We start from the raw sequence: 23,965 nt of genomic DNA, 5'->3' as shown, positions 1-23,965 counted from the left end.
ATCTACAATTTTCTCATAGTCTTTGCAGCATTCTGCAAGCTGTATTCACCAATCAAAACTCAAATGTTCGTCAAATGGTTCATATGCATAAAAGTGTTAACTTTAAAAATCCCCCAAAAAAAATTTACAATTTCATGATATTAACCGATAGTCATATGTTCCTTGCAGTTTAGTCTATTTTTGCTATGTTTTCTGGTGTTGGTTTAATCGTTTCCATCGTGAACATTTGGAGAAGATCGTCCGCGCTCAGGTCTTTCACTCGAGTGGTATACTGAGGTTACAAGTGAAGGATCTTCTAAAAATACCAAACTTTGCAATTAAAAAAATGGATTTATCTAAATAACCCAAAATTACCAAGAAAATTAATGGTTGGACCGAGGACAATTACCAAAACCCGTCGCAAAGAGAGGTTCGTCGACTGGAAAGTCTTTTTTTGTATCTGTGTTTGTGTAACTTAAAAATAATTGAAATTCTTGTGTGGAAAAACTTCTAATATGGATGAACCTACGTTAAGTCGACAAGGAGATTAAAAACAATGGAGGGAAAAGTTTTTGACAGAAGTTTTTCAAAGTAGAAGGTCTTCTCATTATAATGTGTTATCAATGAGGTTAGGTTAGATTAGGTTAGGCAATGATTCTTTGCAATTTTAAGTGCCACCAAAGCACACCATGTAAAAATAAATAACAATTTAAAAAATTGAGATATGATTGTTGCTTTTATTAAAAAAAACACAATTATTTGTTACAATGTGATTATTTATATTACCAGTTATCCATAGCATGATTATTTTACCAATTACGGAGTATTTTATTCAGTTTTCTAATTATTTTGACTTTCTAGATACCTATCCTGTAATATTCAATCTAGGCCGTACTAGTTTATTCTAGAGTGTGCCTAGGCTAAACTAGTTCTGAAATCGGATTTCGCCGATACATATATAATTTTCTAATGGATCTTCAAATGCTTGTTGTTACACCACACCTGTTATATTATAATATTCAGTATGAATATTTTTAAATGTTCCTCCTTGAATCATGCCATTTCGTTGAATGATGTCTATAATTTTACTGATTCATTCACTCGCACAAATCTTGTAATGCATTTAGAAATTTGTCAACATCCAAAAATATCAACCATTTCACCTACTATTTTCAAAATACATTTCCCTCAATTAGTTTCAATAAATATCATAGTACATAGTACACTTAATTTTCATAATAATTCATGACTAAATTGGTTATGTCATAACAAATGTTGAGATCATTTTCTTAAAATATATTCGACCTTGACTGTAGTTGATCTCGGACTACCTAGAGAGTTGATAATTAATTATTATGACTATTAATGACGCAAAACTTACTAGATTATTTCAGAACTGTTGTTTTTGTTAATGTGAAGGTTTACGATTTATTCAAACCGGTATTAATTGAAAAATATAATTAATATGATAATTTGATAAACGGTATTGGAAAACATTTTACGGAACAAAGATATACACTACTGGTCAAATGCTATCGACCATCCTCCAGTTTGCATGATACACAACAACTAAAAACAATACCGTCGATTCTGATATTTGTATTTTGACGAACATCTATATATAAGAATATAGTAAAAATAAAACTACATTCTGTAATTGTGACAAATTTAAATTTTTATTTTTCGATGTAACTCCTTTTTGCTTTTATTACTTCAGTACAAAATGTTGATAATCTGATCAATTTCGACAAATGATCGTCATCTATTTGGTTCTATTCGTTTTTCAGAATATTTCGCTGCTTTCTGACTTCTCTGTACAATTTATTGAGCAACAACTCAATCGGATTCGAGTAGGGCGACTGTAATCATTAATTTTAATACATTCCTTCCTCCCAATTCTTCCAAATACTCTTTGCACAGCTTCTTGGAACGACCCTTCAATTTCTACCAGGTCTCCATCCGCACTTCTTCCAAAATATCCGTAAAACCATTACCGAGCCTCCACCTTGTTTTACAGTCAGGATTATACTCGGACATACAAAATTTTCTTGTTAAGTTGGTACAAGCTTCAAAGATAACAATCTTAGTCACAGAGAATTGTGATTTAAAAAACGATTTCCATACTTTTACAAGTTTTGCAATGGTTTTGGTTATCATTAATAATTTGTGAATATTGCAAACCATACATTAAGTTTTGAAAGATGTAAATGATTATGTTGACCTACCAAATTTTGAAAAGTTGACATTCTACAAATTGTTGTAAAGATTAATTAAGTTTTAAATTTACAACAAAAAAGAAAAAGGAAAATTGATTACCCAGTCGAAACGTGTATGGATCTTTTGTTTGTAAATATGGCCTAACGCTATCTGTGATAATATATAAACATATTTGAGAATGTTCAGAAATTTGACGGACAACATGATGTTATTTCTCCTGCGTTTAGACACTGGTAATTTGATTCTATATCTAGTAGATATCTCTTTAGTCAAACATAATTGGAATTAGATTTAATATCAAAAGAGAAAGATTTCTCTAAATTTTATAAATTCTGTTCATTAAAACGGAATTAGAACAACGTTATTCTAGCACGCATTTTCGTGTAGGAATGGATTCCATTCTTAAATGATTTTTGCTAATTTTCTGTAGTGGGTTGGTGCCCCTGAATAACAGTTTCATTTTGCCAGATGATTGGAAGATGGATAATATTTTGACGAGTATTTAACATTGTTGTTGTTGAGCATTTATAACTTATCCTCAAGACATCAAAAAAACAACTGGAGGTATGGAGGTAGAGGCTACGTCCCGCAATTCTGGCGGTATAAATTGAAGTTCTTTAAAATAATATTTCCAAAGTCAACTGTTAAACATGCTACCAACCAAACAACCCTAATGTATATTTTTAAAAAAATTTCTATAAACAAATAATGTGAATACAAATCGAAAGAGAGAAAATTCGTTCCTTCTTTGGAACTCCTGCGAATGAAAAGCCTTCTGTTACTTGTAATGTAAAAAAGTTACATTGAGCTGGCCAGCTAATTGAATTATATCCGATAATAATAAAAACTAATATTAGGTGGATATGAGAAAAACATAATAAACTTTAATGAGAAAAAAAATAATTGAGAAGTTAAAAGAGAGATGAAAATAAAACTGAAGAATTTTGAGACGTAGTTGTGTATACCGCAAAAATCTATGACTTTACAACCAAAAATTATATAGGGGAAGGCAATAACAAATAAAATGAAAGATGTCGAAAATATTTCTTTATTGATCTATTCCTAAGCGCCTACTGATATGCAATGCAAATGTTAGTTGAATTTTATCATTAAACTTTTGTAAATAGTACACAGGAAATATCATCATATGACTCGTATACAATTAGTGTTTACCCTACAAATATTATGCGAATACCTTCAGAAGTATTTGAAAACAAATTTAAATAGTTTATGCTATAAATATAACATCTACAAATATTGACGACGGTTATCTTAATACGTGGTGCCTCATAATTGTGCCAAGACCAAATAAAGACGTTGGACTATTTGGTGAAGCTTTTCACTGTGATTATTTTTTAAATGTCCTCCTTTTATGAATTTTTTTATCGACTATCCTAAATAACTTGTTAGTTTACAGAATGATAAAGCGTAACTTTAGACATAATTAAAATGTAAATGGAAAGAAATGAGTGAACTAAAGATTCCAAAAAATATTAATAGCGAAAAAGTAACAATATTGGATATTAAATGGATATTAAATGGATGAAGAACAAAGTAATAGAAATAAGAAAATAATAATAAAATTAGAAATACGAAACTTCCAAATGAAGCCAGCTTCTAAACCAAAATTTGAGAATGTCTAATGTAGGAAAAAAATCGCAATTAATGCATAATTAATAACGAATCATCTGGTCGTTCAACTTATTTCTGTTTTGATGAATCAGTGCCTTGAAATAGTGCAACGAAAAAACAATCTTTTGAGAAATTCATCTGCATATTCCCAAATGAAGAACTAGAAGAAGCTTACAGCACCATTAATTATGGAAATTGCTCAAACCGAAAACAAAACGCCATATCACATCATTAAAAAGGCTGGTAGTAGTTCTAATATATAATAAATTGCGAACCAAGATAATACGATTAAAAACAATAAAAATAGAAAACCATTGTCATAACCATAAGATACAATTGATCTATTAGGGTCCCAAGAAAAAAGGGTATCTTCATCAATTGCTATTATAGGTGATTACAAAATTTTATCAATCACTTTGCTGGTTTTATCAGTTGCTAACGAAATAACTTTAATGCCAACAAAGAGGAAACAACCCATGATTAATTCGTTTTCAATAATGAGAAAGATTACACTATCAGTCAAAATTTTTTGTCCACCCCATAATTTATTCATGAAATTTCAAAATCTTATCTTTGACAAATTTCTCTTTCACATTGTCAAGCGAAAATCGAAACGGTGTCTTATAAACTAAAAGTAATATTGTCCGTTATTTGTTTACTTTAAACGAGAACATGTTTATATTTTGATTACGAATCTGTCTTCGTTAGGTGGAAGACGCTAATACCCCTTACCGCACTATACGCGTTACCCACCTTTTAAATTTCCTTGAGTGTTTTGCTTACTTGACAACACGAAAAAAGATTGTTTACAAAATGTTTCGCGCGTCGTTCGTTCTATGCAAGGCAGCAGTGCAAACTCGTGTTTCCAATAAATGAGGAAACATGTGATATCTATAGTCCGGGAGCCAGGTGAAAATTTAGCTGATTATTTCCTTCCGCAAGATAATTGATATGCATCAGAGAGTTATGTAAAAAAAGCCTAGTAAACGTTAGCTGCAACTCGCTGGGTGGGATAAGCGGCAGTCATTTCCTCCCAGCTGAAAATTTGTAAAGTGATTGTTAATATACTGCTGTGATATAGAAAAACAATCAGGTAATTATTTAGTGTAGGTTGTATACTCCCGATTTCCTTGAAATTTTAGTATGTTTTTTATGCTGAACAAGAAGATTGGATAAATTCGTGACATTTCTTCAATAAATGCTTCAATTCTATTTGAATATGAATAATGTGTTTTAAATGAAAATTACCTAATAATAACCTAACCTAACCTATCTAAATTTTCAACCTCGAAAAAATATGTGAAGGAATAATTTCCACGCCCTATATATACTCGTTTATATATTAAATTGATCAGCATAATTTTCTCCACAACATAATAAAATTTCAAGGAAATAATTAATAACTAAACAATTACCAACAATCAGCTAGCGGTGAGGCGATGAAAACCTGGTCAGCTGATGCAGTAGATACTTCCGCTTAACTCCTACGTAATAACTTCCAAAGTGTCAGCTAAAGGTTTTTCCACCGAGATATAGCCAGCTGACTTATATATTTATTCACATCTACATATAAGCTATCATCATTAAAATTTTTATTTGAGGGGAAATCACTGCAAATATATTTTTCTTTTAATTTGGAAGCGCCAACTGACGTATAGTATAGTCAGCTGATTATTTTGTTTCCTCCAGATATTGGGATAGTTACAGTTTCACAAATTTTTAGTCGGGAGAAAATAACTAAATTTCTTTTCTTTTTCTCATCTCATCCCACCCACCTAGCCGCAGATGACGTGCACTAGGCTTTATAATACGACTCTTTGATTCATTCTAATAATTATCTCTTAAGAGGACCTTAGTCGTGTATTTCTGTTGCTAGCTCCAGGACTACTATCGTCTTATCAATATCGATCCAGTGTCTAATATCTTATATCTCAATATTTTAATAACAAAATTAAAATATTCCCAACTATAAATGTAACACAGCATATAGATGTATATTTACAAACATTCCAATCCCACAACTTGTAATTAGTATGAACTTTGTCAGCGTAAATACGAAAAGTATAGATAATCAGGACATACACATAATCTTTCGAAGTAACGATTACAGAATTTTCCGTTTAAGGTATTTCATAACAAAACCGTTAACCTCAATTTTATATTAAACGCATCACATCTACTTTAGTGTCATTATGATTGAATATGCAATTAAGAACACTTGTGCAACAACAATGTATTCATTCTTGAAACTACATATCTTCCAATATTTTTTAATATAATAAATATAAATAAAATGAGTGTATATTTAATTGGGGCGAAATCAAACCACCCCGTACCTATAAAATCCGAATTACTATCTTCAGTTCAGTTTCTCATCTGGCCATGAATTCATTCTCGAAACATCTAAAGAGTATCAAATAACAGGTAGCTTAATAGTCGTTAACCATGTACATTAATTATGAAGTAATTAAAAGAAAAAGCATCAAAATACAACGATACCAAGTAAAAATTAAAACTAATAAAAGGAATACAAAACTCAAACTTCCAAATAAATACTAAATACCATTAAATGGTAGATAATTAGTTTAAAAACTACAAAAAGATCTGGTGCTGGAGTATTTGGGACTGCTACCAAATACTCATCTCAACAGAGAATCTTACTGGTAGGAATCCTTGCTATCTAAAGATTCGTGGAAATAAACCCTGAGAAACTACCATAAATGTGGCATAGCAATTCACATTGATAGTTAAACAGCTATCGACTCAATTAGCTTCCATAGCAACGATCTCAAACTGGCATGGGGATGCCGAAAAAAACTTGATACAATCTTTTAGTATGAATTCTTGAATATCTACGAATCAACGGATCCTTTGCCAGAAAAGGAGCAAGTAAGTCTTTTATTGACTTGAAGACGTTCTATGGTGGAGCGTAAGTGGCGCATTGTGGTAGTGTCTTTCTGGGATGGATAACTTTAACACTGGTAAATTTAAATAGTATTGGGATCTTAGTAAAAACAAGCTTCACCTCTTCACCAGCTTGCTCGCAGAGTACTGCTGCTTCACAAAGCACCACTTGAGATTATGTGTAGCCGAAACTACCGAGTGTAGATTCTGTGGGCATGAAGAAGAAGCTTCAGTTCACCAAGTATTCGCAAAGAATACCGAAGTGTGGGAGGTAACACCTAACATCATTCAAGTCAGTGCGGGGTAGCATTGAAAACAGATCTGATGATGGGTATAATAAATTTGAAGGTAGTAGATGATGATAATAACAGACAATTCTGGCGTAGTATAATAGCATTGAGAGGAAAGAAAAAGAAGAAGGTGAAAAGAATTGAAGATATATAAAACAATCTAAAGATATATTAAATACATTAAACTCCGTTTGCTCGAAGTAATTCAAGGAAGAAGCAGACCAAACATACATCATGTCAGAAGAGCAAAAAAGGAAATACAAATGTGGAAGAAATCAACTATGAATTAGTCAAAGACGTAATGCGGGGAATCAAAATCATAAAACTAAACAGGGCAGATGTGCAGGAGATGATAGAAGAAGTATGGAGGTCAGAAATAATAATACAAGAATGGGAGGAGGATCTACTATTCAAAATCCACAGGAAAGGAGCACAAACAAAGTGCGAACACTACAGAACAATTTGTCTAACTTCAGTGTTCTACAAGATGTACACTGGGATAATAGAAGGAAGACTAAGAGAAGAAGTAGGCAAGAAACTGGAAGAAGAGCAAGCAGCATTCAGAAAAAGAAGACAGACAATAGATAATTAGATAATATTTCCATACTGGCCTTAACGTTGATAGACCCGATAGCAGCTTTTGACTCAATTCGTAAAAACAACGTGTGGAAGGTATCAATCAAACAAGAAATACCAAAAAAAGACAATAAATATCACAAGAAGCGTATAAAAAAGAGTAAAGAGGAAAGTTCAAAGATCAAGATGGGAAAATGAGAAAACAAGGGAACAGCATAAGCCCACTGTAGTTCAGACAAATGAAATACTAAAAAAAGTAAAGAAACGGTCGAGACATCTACAATCGGACATAGAATACTCAAAATGGTGCCACAAAACATAGGAGGGTTAAGGCCTGGTTTCTCTGACCATATCGGCCCGAAATATTTCGGTCGTATAGCACGAAAAGTTAGTTAATGTTTTCGGTAAAACCCAGTCTATGTGTATTACATTGTAGCGGTATGTATAAAAGATCGGAACGAAGTTTCGGGAAAGTGTGCGGACAGCAGTTCGTCTCGATCAAACTAGTTTTGATTTGAACGATTTTTAAACGGTTCGCCGGAACTTATTGAATTTGTTTATATTTTAGAAATCTGTACATTTTTATTTCTATCAGCATTATAATTATTTTATAAAACATAAATGTAAAAAGATATGTCCGTCGGCAAGAAGTACCACAAATTAGACTTTTCTGCGCTGGAGGATGAAATATTAATTGACAAAGTGAAAGAAAATCCTCCGTTCTATGCAAAAAAATTGAAAAGTTACAAGGGCATGAAAATGAAGGATAATATTTGGCAAAAATTGCAGAGGGAATGGGAGAGAATAATCCATATCCATTTTGAAGATCAAAAATCACCCAACGTAATCTTAAAGACAACTAGGTATATCGCAACGGATGGAATCTAAAGACAAACCACACACAGACGAAACTTCTGATCGGAAAATTCGTTCTGTATGCGAATATTCACCACCGAAATATTTCGGCCCGACCTGATCAGAGAAACCAGGGCTTTTCCAAATGCAGACGACATCATAATTATGACAAAAAATTACAGAAAAAATTGTATTGAAGAGATAAAGAAAAATGGAAAATAATGATAATAAAGGAGAATGGAATCAAAGTCAAAATAATCACCTAAACGTTTCATTTCCCAAATGTGAGAGATAGAACCACCTTAAGAAGAAACTATCAACTATGTACTCCATTATAGAACCTAAAAGTTGATGACGAAGATAAAAGAGCTGGGAGTCAATTTTCTGTAATTTATCATAGTGTGGATCTCACAAAGGTTGGACAATCGTGCTTGTCAGAAATTACTATGAAAGCAAGTAAAAAATTTGTCGCAATGTCAGCGCGAAAGACTACAGCGCATTTTTCACCATTAGCAATCAGGGAATATTAATAATAATCTTAGTTTATAAAGAGAAGTTTACATGAAAAGAAAAGCAAGAAAATCATCAATAATTTCATTTATTTAATAATTTTGTTCGCATGATTTCTTGACAATTCTCATATTAATTGACTTATGAAATGAAAATATGATTTACAGATCAAATTTTCATCAAGCACTCAATTTTGCATAAGTATGTTTGGTTAAATACCCAAAATGTCTTTCGTTAAATTAAATGCAAAAAAACCGAGCTCTCTACATGCTGCCTATGAAGAGATTTTTTGCAAAATATGCATTTGAACATTTAACAAGGATGGAATAAGACCGATTTACAATACGAATATGGATGCCAAAAAAGGAAAAAGAAGAAGGGGCCGACCAAAAACCATGGAACGAACAAATAGCAGATACAGGAATAGGCAACAGACAATAAATCAAATGATGATACTGGCAATGACTGGAAAATATTGAGAAAATGGGTATATAGAATAATAAATATATTTCCGACGCTCCAGAGAGGGCAAAAGAAAAATGAGAAGAAGGTTGTAGAGTACTGTACGTACTAGCTTTTACTCGCGGCTTTGTTCGCATATAATCCATTAAATAAGTATCAGAAATCATTATAATAGAAAAGAACGAGCTCTGTAGCTATATTAGAACCTGAGATATAGATCTTTGAAGTAGAAAAATTGCAAAAACCTACAAAAATCCATAACTCCACATTGAATGTCCGCGCCTGGCTCCTATCCAACTCAACCGATTTAAGTGTTCAAAAACTCAAAAGAAAGAAGGTGTTTCAGCGAGTGTTCTTAAACCAAAACGAACTATCTTGAATAGAAACTGAGATATTGAGGATAGAACGTGTGTGTGTGAAAAACTCCCATACGTAATGTACAGGGGGAAATTGCATTTTCGTATAACTTGAGAATGGTGAAAATTAGATGAAATCCGATGGTTGATGGCTGATCTATGCATCAATACCTTTCATTGAAAAAAAAATTAACCAAATCGGTAGGGTAGAACGCCTGAACGGACACGGAATGGAAATCATCAATTTTTTTAATATATAAGATGGTCAAACTAACATTCCTATATTTTATTAGGTTAGGTTAGGTTATTGTCTCAGGTAAATTATCAGCAAACATGGTGGAGCCCGTTTATCACATTATAAATAAATAATATACAGCATATTATATTGTTTAAAATATATTGCCATAATCAGTCATAGTTGACTAGTAATCGTCTATAAATATCTATATTGAAGGCAATTGAGTATAAACCACGGAACGAAAATAACTACGACCGTATAATTCTAGTTTTTCGTATGCTTTTTCTTTATTATCTCTACTTAGTTTTAATCTTGGCTTGAATATATGTTTGCCTTGCCGTGCCAATTAATCTGAAGATTGGGATTCAAAATTCATTGAAATATAGCAAAAATGTTAAGAAACACTTAAATTACATTTAATTGAAAATATTAAAAACAAAGTTAACCAAAAATCACAATAATTGTAAATTAGATAAATATATTGAAGACCTAAAACACAACTGAAGTTACATATTTAATTGGGTCACGTGAATTTCTAAATTCAATCCCAGCAGTTATAAAAGGGTACAAAACTTTCTATACCCTTTTATTTGCTAATAAAATTTATATCAAAGTTTTACGATATTGGGGTGTTTATACTCGTTGTGTATAAAGAATTAATTAGGTAATGATTTTTTTATACTTTATTATCTGCATAGAAATCTGAGCAGGAATCTTCATTATTTATATATTAGGTTAGGTATTTGTTTTACGAGAGTTGCAATGTTTTGGGATAGTCAAATAAAAACAAATAGTTATAATTGGATATGGCTGTATTGTTTTTCAAAATATTCTTCATTGAGAGCAATACTTTGCATGCGTTTGAACTAATTGTTCAAGCATTTTTCCCAATGCGATTTTGGTACCCACAAAACATATGTTTAGAACGCTTCAACGGCTTCTTCGGGTGTAGAAAAACGTTGAACTCGTATTTTATTTTCGATCTACGGGAATAAGAAGAAATCATTGGCTTCCAATCAAGGACTGTGAGGCCCCTCAATTTGAACAAAAATATCTACAGTTAAATTTTTACAAAATATTTTAAAATGAACGAAATAGATCCAAAGGAATTTTTTAAACATAGATGAATGGATAGGGTTTATTTGATCAACTTTTGAACTTATTGAGCAGAAGCTTATCAAAACATTCAATGAGAAAACCTGATTTTGGATTAGATCAGGAAGTTCAGTTAATCAGAAGTGGATTTTCCTACAACAAGACACTGGGAAAGTTACGCGAAATAAGATGATGGATTGAACTCCTACCGTATCCAGCATTTAGTACGGACTCTACACCATTAGATTACTGTTTATTCAGATCCATTCAAAATTCTTGCGTAGAAAAAATTTTAATCCAAAGGATATGTTGAAAATGTAGTGAGAAAAGCTCGACTATTGGTTCCACTAATAACTCAAAAAGCTTACTGAGCTTTGTGTTAAAACCACCAAATTTTTTTGCATATTATTCAATAAACAAAGTTATTTTTAGCTTATTTTTACAGGTTTTTTTTTGAGGAAATTTGTCCAATACCATGTGAATTAGTGGATGATTTACAACTAGTTATATATATAAATCTTGTATCTCTATAAAGTTTTTATTTTAATTTGATTGAAAATATTTGACGATGTAGCACACTTTTGGTCTTCACCAAAATATTCATATTTGTGAAGTTTTGTTCTAATTAGTCATCGTATATTACAATTTGTTTTTTCTTTAATCCCAACCAAATATAGTAATTGTTTGGGATTGAATCCCTCCTACAAGAACAGTCTTATTTTAATCGACATAATATATCTTATTTCCATAACCAGTTTTTTCATGGATAAATTGCTCGAGTTTGTATCATGGTCTGTTAATAAATTGACATAAATTAATAAATACCTCCAATTAGAATTGATAGGATTTGATGTTGATTTCGAATAATAAATACAATACTCTTTTCTTAGATAAAATATTCCTTTAAATCTCCGAAATGAGTAAATACATTGTTTTAAATCGATGACTAACGTTCAAGCAATTTTCTTGATCACTGAATACATTAAGATCATGCAAGAAACAGGTTTATGGGTATAAATGTACCGAAAAGTATACCTCTCGGTTAAATAATGTATTAACCTTTTCAACTCACGTGTAATCTATTGATTATCCTATCAAACTGTGACGTTGATTTATTTGTATTATCCACAGCGTCCTGTGATTTCTTTTTACATAATTTGTTTCCCATTTCGGGTATTTCAATAATAGAACAAAAACAAAGAATCACGGTCGATAGCGAGATTATGTATAAACCAAAACAAAACACGGACGCGTATGAAGTCGGCCTCGCGCACTAGAATGTATGTAGTAGACCTCGGTACGCGAACTAAGCTGAGCTAACCACTGACTGAGTCGCTGTATTTTCTATTGACAGGTAGGTGAGACACCAAGCACCCACCTCATATGCTCTGTACATTTACAGGGTTGGAAATAAATTGCGAGATATCCAATATTTTGAATTTAGATTGATAAAATTCAGTTTGTCCTTTGTCCTTTGAGATATCAATTTGAAAATTTGGGGGATACTAGCCGTCGATTCTCTTCACATTCAAAAAATATTTACAATCTTACAGGGTGTTCCAGAATATTGTTCCATATCAAACTCATATTTTTTTAAATGAAACTCAAACAGCAATGATAAAATGTCAGTTTTTGGTAAATAAATCATAGCTAACTCACAATCAATTGTAGAATGATTAGATATAGGAACGTAATCAATATTTTGCAGAGAAAAATCAAAATATCTCTAAAGCTAATAATTTTAGGTCTAGGAAAAAGAAGAAGTATGTTGGTAGTACTAATACTCACATCAAATACAGGGTGATTTATTTAGAATAATCGAGAAAATAATGTATTGTTATTTTGATTCACCCTGTATCAGATTCTAACTACTAGAATACTAACAAAATGGGTAATTTTCCACAAGTTTTTCTACTATTCGAATGCTTTAGCAGCAATAGATCTTCATTCTTGAATTTCTCTTACATTGTACAGGGTATTAAACGATTTTTATTGAAAATGGGTTACAGCTTTTTAAATACCCCCGTATAACACATCACAACTCCATATTATTGTATGAAAAGATCAATATGCAATAGAATATAGGGTGTTTCATTAAAAAAATAATTTTGATATGGCACAGCATTCTAGTGTGAATAATTTTATGATATAAGACTAATGACTCAAATTTTCAAATTGATATTTCAAAGGACAGAGAAGGCACTGGACTTTAGAACACCAATCAATCACCCTGTAGATTTCTTAATATTTAAATAGTTAGTAGATTAGCCGAAAACATTATATTTGTTGTGTGATGGGAAAATGTTTTGGTTTTTGCTTTATCGAGTAGGGTAAACTACATGTACAGTATGTAGTAATTAGATAGATCTTTTTCTAAATCTGTAATTTTCGAAGGCGCACCGATTTTTCTTGTTCTTGTTACTAGGTATCAATACTGCGGTTTTCGATTCCATTTCTTAGGTAAAATTTTGACAAGAAACGTGAAATTTTTTCTATCACTCATCTTCCCGTTAAACGTTGAGGCCTCAACTCAGGTAAAACTGCTAATGTTTTCTGTATTGAATTGTACTTGTGGATTGCATAATTTTATATCTTCAATCTTCTTTTCCTCTCTTGGAATGTATTCTTTTTTTGACTTTACAGTCTTTTTCTCTAGTTCCTTAATTTTCTCTTTTATCCGTTTTTCATAGTTGTCATTTCATTCTTGATATCCGATTTTAGAGATGAGATTTTGTTTTCTACTTCATTGAAACTAGTCTATTTTACAGGTGTGACATTTTGACAGATTACAGCAAAATCATGTCGAAACCTAACTGAAGGGTTTGCAGTACAGACATCCGTCGCAATTGGTATAGTTTTGTTTTGTGTGTGTGGTGATTGCAGACTGATAGTTTGCACGCGACCTTTCATGTTATTGTTTCTATTCTTAGAAATATTAACTTTGGGCATCATTTTTATTGTATTTAGGTATTTCGGGCCGGTTTATTCAAAGATTAGCAATTTATTCTTTTTTGCGAAGGTTTCTTGAAATAACTGGTTTATGTTTTTTTAATATGGGAAAAGCAGGAAAGTTTATTGGAAAAATGTCTGAGAGTTCAGCTGAGGATGGAACAGATAAAGGCCCTGATTTTCAAAATATTGATTCGGATAAATGAGAAAATAATGTAGAAATTATTAGTGACATCGAACAAGACATTTTGGAATCATATGAATGATAAAACTCGACCTAATACGGCTCGGAGCTGATCAGCAAAGATTGCACTATCATTTGGTAAATATAAAATGCCCAGACGTGGAAGAACATGGAAAGAAGATCATCTTATCAAACATTTCACCGGTGTGAAAATGCCAGTAAAAAATGTAAAAAAAATAGTGATTTCTGCTCATTATTTTCCAGATACTCTTCTAAGTGTTTTTGTTTCATACACTAATCAACACATACAAGCAAAACGGGAAAATTATCAAAAAGAAAAATATCAGAACCACGAATTTAATTGAAATTAAAGCATGGATTGGTCTTTTGTATTTAGCAGGTATTCCAAAATCTCATCGTCTCGATCTTGAGGAACTTTGGAACAAAAATGGTATAGGTGTAGATCTATTCCGACTAACGCTGTCGCAACAAAGTTTTCGATTTTTATTACATATAAGGTTTGACGAATTGACTACGCATCAAGAACGCAAATAATATGTTAACTCTGCTACAATAAGGGAATTTTTTTTATGGTTTTATCAATAACTACAGAACTGCATATATTCCTTTTGAATATCCAACCATAGACGAAAAGCTGAAAGCGTTTCGCTTAAGATGTAGTTTTTGCCAATATATTCCAAGCAAACCTGCTAGATTTGGCATAAAGGTATTTGCATTTGTGGACTCAAAGACATTTTATACCGTTAATATGGAGGTATATCGTGGTAAGCAGCTCGATGACCATTTATCAGTAAACAACTCACCAAAAGACGTCGTTGCCAAACTTTGTAAACCAATACGTGACTCTGGAAAAAACAATACGGTTGTAAATTGGTTTACTATTATGCACCTACTTGAAAACCTGGAAAAGAATTTAAACCTAAGCCTTCCAGGTACAATAAGAAGAAACATAAAGGAGTTACCTCTTGAATTTTATTGATCAGCAAATCAACAGTCTAGATGTTTGCTTTTCAACAAAGTGCTACGTTAGTATCATATATTCCAAAGAAAGGCAGGAATTTTTTACGAAAAGACAAATCCAAAATAATTATAGCTTACAATAAGACCAAAGAAGGAGTTGAATGTATTGATAAACATATGATGTGTCAAAAAATACTCGCAGATACCCGATCGCAATTTTTTATTCGTTTCTTAACGTTGGTGAAATTAACATTTTTGTTGTTAATGCAACAAAAAACTGCACCTGTAATATTCGAATAAAAAAATTTTTAGAGACATTGGCATTTTAACTAAATAAAGGTTATTTTCAACTTTGACTTTGACTGAGATTATGCTAAATATTGTAAACCAACAAATTAGGCGAGTCTTGAGACTAGAAGCCCCTCATACTCCTAGAGGATATGGTATGCAGACACTGTGCCTTTTCTGATTGGATGAAAAATTACATGTTTCTTGTGACTATCCCTTTAATGAAGACGAAAACGAAAAACTTTATGACACAATGCTTAGTCCTGTTTTGTTTACTAAAATGGTTTATTTAGAATCTGTTTTCACTTTATACAAGTTTATTATTGCTAATAAAGTTATTTGCTAATAAAGTTATCTGATATGTTGTTTTATTTAACAAGTTTTTTTTATTACGGATTTCCGCGTACGACCTTTCATACCCTAGAAGTAAACGCGACCTATGAAAGTTTATAAGGATGGCAATAATTTCAGACTATACTGTACAAACTTTTTTTTGTTATTGATAGACTACCGTTTATTTTTTTTTTCATATAAGTATGTTGTTTCAATTTAAGCTATTAATGATTGCGAGCACGAGATCCAGATTTCACGTACTGATAATTATATTAGGATACAATAGTGAATTAATTCAATCGATGAGGTAAAATTGCGAAAAAGTATTTGTGTATACAATAAAAACCTAGCAACCTACATAATATAAAGAATTTTCAGGGCATGACTTTTTTATGCTCGCCAACGAAATTTAGAATTCAGTTTAAATGATTCTACACAACAAAACGAAAGAAGAAATGAAGAATTTTTCTTCGCCCAATTGAACTGTTCATTTGGTAACTGTTGAAATTGAGATAGATTTGAGAAGAACTCCACACAATCGCTAGACTTTTCTAGTATCGATTTTCCGATTCCATTTTTGAAAACACTTTCCGATATCACATACAGTGAGATTCTAGAAACTCGTTTTCGGTCTTATACATCTTTTCTATAGTATTCAACAACATCAACAAAATAGGATAGCAAAACTTTTTTCGTATTGACACTTTCACAAAATACGGTAACCATCTGTTATATATTTTTTATTCCATATTTTCATTTTCGTTATATATATTTTCAAAGCAAAAGGAAAAGAAAGTTTTAAGAAATAAGTGATCATTTGTTTTTTTCTGTATAATAAGTGAAATTGTACAATAAAACTGTTATTCTGGTAACTAATTAATGGAGAATGACTTGAAGCTAAATTATTTTGTAATTATTAGGTCCTAGATCTAACGAGACGAAATGATAAAAGTGGTTCATGAAATAGATCGAGAATACAATTAGACATTTCAACCCGCTTTTAAATCAGTAAAACATTTTTGTTTGTAATTTTCTTTTAATTGTATTAATAAATATTTTTAAGAAGCTACTTCGAACAAATTTATTATTTACTATCCTCTCGAAGAAAATCAAATTGAAATAAACGACTTCAAAAAAGAATGCTGTCCATACGACTGTTCGGGGTCGTAGATATTCGCTTAATTTTGCACATGAACATAAAAAACAAATCGAAGATAATAGTTGCTTAATAAGATCTCACTGAACCACTGGAAAAACCACTCAGACGACTAGTATGACACTCCAAGCACACTGGAACGAGAGACTGATCATTTCGAACCCAAGGTTGAAAAATAGAAAGACTCCAGGACCGGAAAATATCAGTAACAAGATGATTAAATGTTATGGCAAGCACCAATAAAGGAGGAGATGACGTCTTCGCGAACAATACCCACAATTCATAAGAATAGACAGAAGGAAGATGATGTTTATGTCATCACCATAATGCAACTTCTAACAAGGATATTAACGTACTACCTTTTCCAAATACAGAGAAGAGATCAAGAGAAACAAAGCTTTAAACATAATAGATCCACAATAGACCTAATATTCCCCAAGTATAATAAGCCGGCTTTTCTATGATTCGTTAATCTAACCCAGGCTTTCGTCAAGCAGCGAGTTTACAATTTTATGATACGCAGATGATGCTGTCTTCATAGCAGATGAAGACAATATACTAGGAATGCTTTTCAGATTCACCCAAATGGCAGAACATTTCAAAATAAGATATCCATTCCCAAGAAAAAGTCTATGACAATAAGTTAACACTAACATTAACTATAACATCAAGCAATAGAAACATCCACGAGGAAGCACTCATACAAGCCATTAAAACCGTCAGAATCTCCTTAAGTTTGCGCATATACAAGTCAGCTGTACGTCCCATATTAACTTATGCAGCTCAAATGAGAGCAGATGCAAAGGAAAAAACAACTTCCCCGAACAACAGAGATAATAACCGTTAGACCAATAGCTGGAGTAACTCTCTGGGACAAAAAAAGCAGTTCCAACATTAGACAGGCCTGCGACCAGATAACTGATGTAGTAAGATGCTTAGGAAGGAGAATGCGAGAGTGGAATGCATCCATCAACAGAATGGGGGAGGATCGGCTGGCGAAAGAAGCCAACAACCAGGAGACCAAAGAGATAGGCCGAATCATGGACATCGACATCTCAAGATAGAGAATTAAGAAAGTAGAGAATACAGGGCAAGCCCTAAAATGGAAAATAACCCACAGACTAAAAATGAATCCATTACTCTGTGTCGCTTGCAGACGGCACTAAAGTATGTTCGTTTAAAAGAACGTACTTGCTTAATCGTATTGTTACTCTTTTCTAGAATCTGCGAATTACCAACACAAAAAGAAATAATGTCCTCAAACTATGATTGGTAAGTAGCTTTTATGTTATTAGTTTCTTCACATAAAATATTTGTATCTTTGTTATTTTTCTGACTTCGTTTCATTTGATTTGAGTACGATATAAGTGAATGATAAACCGTTTTTTCGCTGCGCCACTTGGTCACAACGCACTATTTAGAGTTCTGATTTTGTTAGGAAGAACCATTTTCAGTTGCTGAACTGCTATATTCTTCCAGAACGCTTATGGATGTGAATGATGAATTCGGAAATGTGTTGTGCCAAAATTTGCTTATATTTTGAATATCCTTACGTTTTTGATAAGATTTTAATATTAAATATTTAATATAAATTTCGTAAAAAAACGAGCATTAAGGGAAAAAAGACCATGGTATCATAGATATCAAATGGAAAATATAACAGTGTCGTGACCGTATTGTAAAATGAGTATGGTGTTGAACCCATTCAAAAATGTGGTGAAAAAAATGAAAATACATCTAGGAAAATAACAAGCGATATATGGAAGGTATGGAGTAACTGGTAGTAACATGTTAAATTACAAAATCTAAATAAAAGAGAAAAAATGATCAACATCAATATGATTTGGATAATTGTTTTATACGTTGCTATTAAGTTGGCCCGCTCTTACGGATATGACGTAGACAATCTCTATTGGGTATTCCAAATACCTCATTACATTCAAATTTTTATAATATTCAGTTTATATTGAAGTGGAAGTATTTTATATTACAAACTTTTGTTATGATAAATATTTTTCCTGAAAAATGGTTTGCAATTTAAAGTGTGGTCCATTGTTACGTTTCTCATTCAATTGTAAATAAATGATTGTTATGACAAGGGTCGCCGTCATCGCATTTTCTAGAAAAATATAATCCAGTATCCACTGACGGATCACATCGACCAGCTATATACGAGGATGGTCCCAACAAATAAAATATAAAAATTAAAAATATATATATATTTATTTTTCGACCTCGATCCATACACTTTTCCCAGCGATGTTTAATAAGTTCGATAACCTTTTTTTAAGAAGAATTGTTAAGGTCCTCAAAATTGCCATTAACTGCCGACATCATCTCTTCATTATTGGAAAATCTTTGACCACCAAGTCATTTTTTCGAATCTTTTCGAAGAAAAGAATCCAAAGGGGCTAAATCTGGCTAATAGAGTGCATGAGGTAGCAATTCAAACTATAATTCATTAATTGCGATAATGGATGTGTGAACTGGTGCATTGTTTTGATGTAACAACACTTTCTTCTCAGCCGGATGCGCCCGTTTTCGCTTGATTTTCTTGCTGAAACGTTGCAATAAATTGTAATGAAAATTATCCCACGCGCATTCCAAAAAACCGACGTCATGACCTTTTTTTGATTGATCTTTTGTGTCGGGTGCGAAGTGATGGACCGACGTTTAATTCATGGTTATGAAAGGGCGCAAAAATTCGGCTATATTTCTGTGAAAGATTGCTAAACACGGGAAACATTTTCACGGCGCTGTTTTTGTTCCATTGTGGGCTAATGCGGCACCCTTCGTGCGCACAGCTTACTCATATTCAAATTTCCAGTTAATATGCGATGTACCACACTTTTTGAAATGCCTACTATGTTTGCTAGCTCGTTCACTTTCTGTCGACTATCATCCAGTACCACTTTGTGGATTTTCCTCAACATTTCTGAAGTCGTCATCATTTAGTCGACCACTGCGAAGCTGGTCTTCGTAGGTCGTACGGCTTCTTTTAAACTCTGCTACCCAATATTTTACTGTTGATTACGAAGGAACAGTATCACCCAGAGTAGTTGTAGTCAGCTCTTATATTGCGCTAATGCCTTTCAAATGAAAATATTATATCACATAACCAATATCTTCCATGTTCACCAAATCCACTAAAAACGTTCTCTATTGATGGCTGCCAAACAAATACTACAGCAACTACCGCCATCTCTAGGTCAGGCCAGGTACTTCTGTGACCATCTTCGTATAAAAGTAACAACGTTTGATAAATTTATGAACTCATTTACAAACATTTACAAAATTCACGTTGTATAATTTACATCGTCATTAATTTCAATTAGATAGCAAGTATTTGTTTATCAAAAACAAACGATGATTCGTAAGAAAGATATAACAAAAATAATCATTAGGTATTATTTTTCTCTCATAACACAATCCTCTTGTTAAAACAAATACTCAGTATCACGTTACAGTTTTCTACATATTCTTATTTCCCGTGTTGTTTTGTTTAAACAAACAATTTGCTTTCTCCGTGATTCGACAAATTAGACAACATGAAATTTATTCGAAAATAATGAAATTTTATTATTATATGAAGTACGACGTTCATGCATCGTTATCCACTATTTATTTGGGACTGTAACATAGGTATAATGGCATTGAAGTTTGCATTTTTAAAAAATACTTTCAATGTCACCGTACGACTTTGACATGATTTGTTTCATTTACATATTTTTTTATAAATCCATTCCCATCCTTCGATTTACATGATACCTGATTTATAAGATATCTATTTGAAACGGCTTATAAATTATATATTTTTACAAGTTTTGGAAAACTGTTAAAATAATTGGCTCCATATTCGCACATACATGTTTGGGTCTCATTGATTTGGAAACAACGATAATAATAATAATAAAATAAAATGCAATAAAATACAATACAAACCCATTCAGGGAAACTTCCTTAATATACGAGTGCTAAGACAAACATACAATAGTTTTTGTGAAAATTGGTATCGAACTAAAGAGATCAAAATTGTAATTATTACCAGCAATCTGAAATATTGGGAGCTGCTTAAGTACGTATACTTCGACAAAACTCTACTATTAGGAAAGCTGGGCACTGATAACTTTTCCTTTACCAAGTTGGAAAACATGTGAATTTTTGGATGACATATAATTCGATGACCAGCAATTCCATTTCAACCTTAAATAAAAGATTCTTTCATAATAAATATGGGAAAAGTGTTATCCGACCAAACTTTTAGGTACTTTCGTTTGCCAGATACGCAAAACATGTCAATTTTACGATAGTTGAGTTGGCGATACCTAGCAGTTTTATTTTCATCGTATTGTTTATTGAAAACGAGTGAAAGGGTAAAGTAATATTGTCCGATATTCCAAAAATATCAATTTATCATCAAATCAGTTGATAACATTTCGATTAAAATGACAATTTGATTTAATTACACTATATTATTAAAAACTCAAATTCTAGTGCATAGTTATCATAAAAAGCATAAAATATTTTAAAAAAGATGTTGCGAGGTTGGCTTCTCTTCGCGGAAGCCAACTACGAGTTAATTCGTACGCAGACACAACAGGTCGCTTCTCTAAAGCTAAATCATATAAGCGCGTCCATATTCGTCCGTAGTATCTCAGATATTGTCGAGTGCATTACATTTACGTCTTTCTTGAGTGTTTTGCTTTATAATTATTATTGTAATTAAATTATCAAGAATCTAATATGGATAAGAAATGACCACTGACTCAAAATGAAATTGAGTACTACGCAAATCTAAGAAAGACTATTAGATGGTCCAAAAAGGTTTCATTACATATCATAGATATATATATATATATATATATATATATATATATATATATATATATATATATATATATACAAAGCTCACAAAATTTTTCGAAAAGTAACTTCTAAAATAAAACTGATCAAGTTCAGAGAAGAATTCGTCGTCGCGTTGATTGGAGAAGAGATTCAATTCAACCAGCTTCATTATTTAGAGAGTCTACCAACTACCGAAAAAAAGCGGCGTCCGACATAGCCATGTCGTATATGTAACCAAGCAAAAAAAACGCAGAGAAAAGCGTTATTTTTGTCCACCATGTAAAGGAAAGCCAGCCCTTTATGTGGAAGATTGCTTTAAGAAGTCCCACAAACAATAAAATATTACTTTATTTCGTGAATTTGAACTAACTTTTATAAATATATTGTTTGTGCGTTTTTTAATGAATTTTCTGATCATGCATTAATTTTTTTTTCTTTTCCCATCTGTCTATCGATATTAGCACTTATATATTCCGAGTTTAATTGTAACTGCACAAAAATGGCCAGTAAACACCGGACAAGATTACTCGTAGTTGGTGTCCTGAAAAAGAAAGCAATTTACGAATTACCTCGTAGTTGGAAGTCAACGTGTTAATATATATCCAGGCATCACTATAACTTCTATTTCAGCTTTCCAGGTGTGACGAAGCATGCTGAAACGCGGATATATGAAGAATACATGCACTTTAGTTGCTTCCAACAGGCTAGGTACTTCGGGGAATCCTCATATTTGAATATGTGAAGATATTCTCTGGAACATCTGGTCAAATAGTAATTTACTTCTTCGTGGAGGCATCTATTCCAAGTGTCCACTTGCGGTTGCTACATCTTTCCTGATTCGAGGCATACCATAGCATTTGCCAACGACCTATGATGTTTATCCTTTCATCTCTCCACAACTCGTCTTCGCTTAGTTCGATAGATATTATCTGCTGATGAAGGGATCTTCTCTGTAAGTGATCACACATACTGGAACCTCGGGTACTGTGCGGTATGTGCTGGCAGATCATAGGGCGCCGCTAGACTACAACAACCCTCATTCCAATAATTTTGGGAACTACGTGTAGTGTAATTTCTTCAGTAAACTTTCCCGTCGCACATACATTTTAATATTATAAGCTTTTTTTATACATAGAGAAATAGTGATTAATTCTAATCGGATATCCAAAATAAAATACTCCATCAGTACTATATTGGCTATCAATCAATATATAATAGTAAACACTAACCTCTGATTTGACGGTGTTATTCTGTGATGCATCCATGCTAATTAAAACTAACACTTTCTGTTTCACTTTTGCCAAGTTCAAATCACAACAAATCGGTGAAGGTATATCGAATAACCAATTCACTACTGTTGAAGGTAAATTTCCACTAGGTAACGTCGACAATGAAATATCAAACGCGATGTAAAAATAATAATGACTTCACCGTCCTGTTAGCAGCACGAAATACTGAAATCCTTCAACTATGATTGAAGCTCAAATCTGTTAGCGTCTAATTTTATTTCAATATAATAAAAAAGTTACGTAGTTGTTTATATTTATATTATATTAGGTCTATGGAAACATAAAGTGTTTGATATAATATCGCACGTGTCTTTGAGGTTTTATAAATAAATTAGATTCGGATACACGAATAAAAATTATGAAAATCTATTTAAAAATGTAAAAAAATGTTTAAGCATCTACTTCGAAGCACAACCCTTGGTATGGTGTGAATTCATAACTTTGATTTCATGATTGTAAACATTTCTGGGAGACTTTTTTCGAATCGTCTCCGTCACAGAACTATCAATGCCAAAAAGAATCAGAAGAATGTCTGAAAGTTTTCGTATATAAAGTATATTTTATTATTTGTCTAAAAAACGGGAGCTTCATAGTGCTAAATATATTATCGGCGACTACGCTAGATTTCTACTTGACCAGTAGTTCGCTGTTAGAAGTGAGGATGGCGTCAGTTAGCGTTAGCGTAGTCAGTTAGCGTACATGAAACAAATAGCGACGCTCTTTGACGTTGTCTCAAAACCGAACGAGGGTTGTTAAACTGATGAGACGTAAAAACGTCGAAACTAGTCAGTAGTTACTGCCTCTCCTTGCAAAAAGGGTGATTGAT

At 32.3% G+C, this 23,965-nt stretch overlaps 1 protein-coding gene across 2 annotated transcripts in view; it reads right to left on the bottom strand.

The window, feature by feature from the left end:
• Positions 1 to 23,333, bottom strand: part of LOC130445767 (uncharacterized) — a 44,698-nt gene extending 21,365 nt beyond the window's left edge. Inside the window, exon 1 of one of the 2 annotated variants that reach the window (XM_056781618.1) lies at positions 23,080 to 23,333. In XM_056781618.1, the coding sequence (XP_056637596.1) occupies positions 23,080 to 23,115 (36 nt within the window). In that variant the 5' untranslated portion in view covers positions 23,116 to 23,333. Of the gene's footprint in view, positions 1 to 12,186; positions 12,446 to 23,079 lie in introns of those variants that run through there. The other variant, XM_056781617.1, reaches the window with a different exon arrangement.
• Positions 23,334 to 23,965: the final 632 nt, after the last annotated feature.

The sequence above is a fragment of the Diorhabda sublineata genome, chromosome 6 (genome assembly GCF_026230105.1).
Source record: "Diorhabda sublineata isolate icDioSubl1.1 chromosome 6, icDioSubl1.1, whole genome shotgun sequence".
Classification (NCBI taxonomy): Eukaryota; Metazoa; Arthropoda; class Insecta; order Coleoptera; family Chrysomelidae; genus Diorhabda; species Diorhabda sublineata.
The sequence above is the reverse complement of the archived record's forward strand: the minus strand, read 5'-3'. Positions and strand labels throughout refer to the sequence as shown.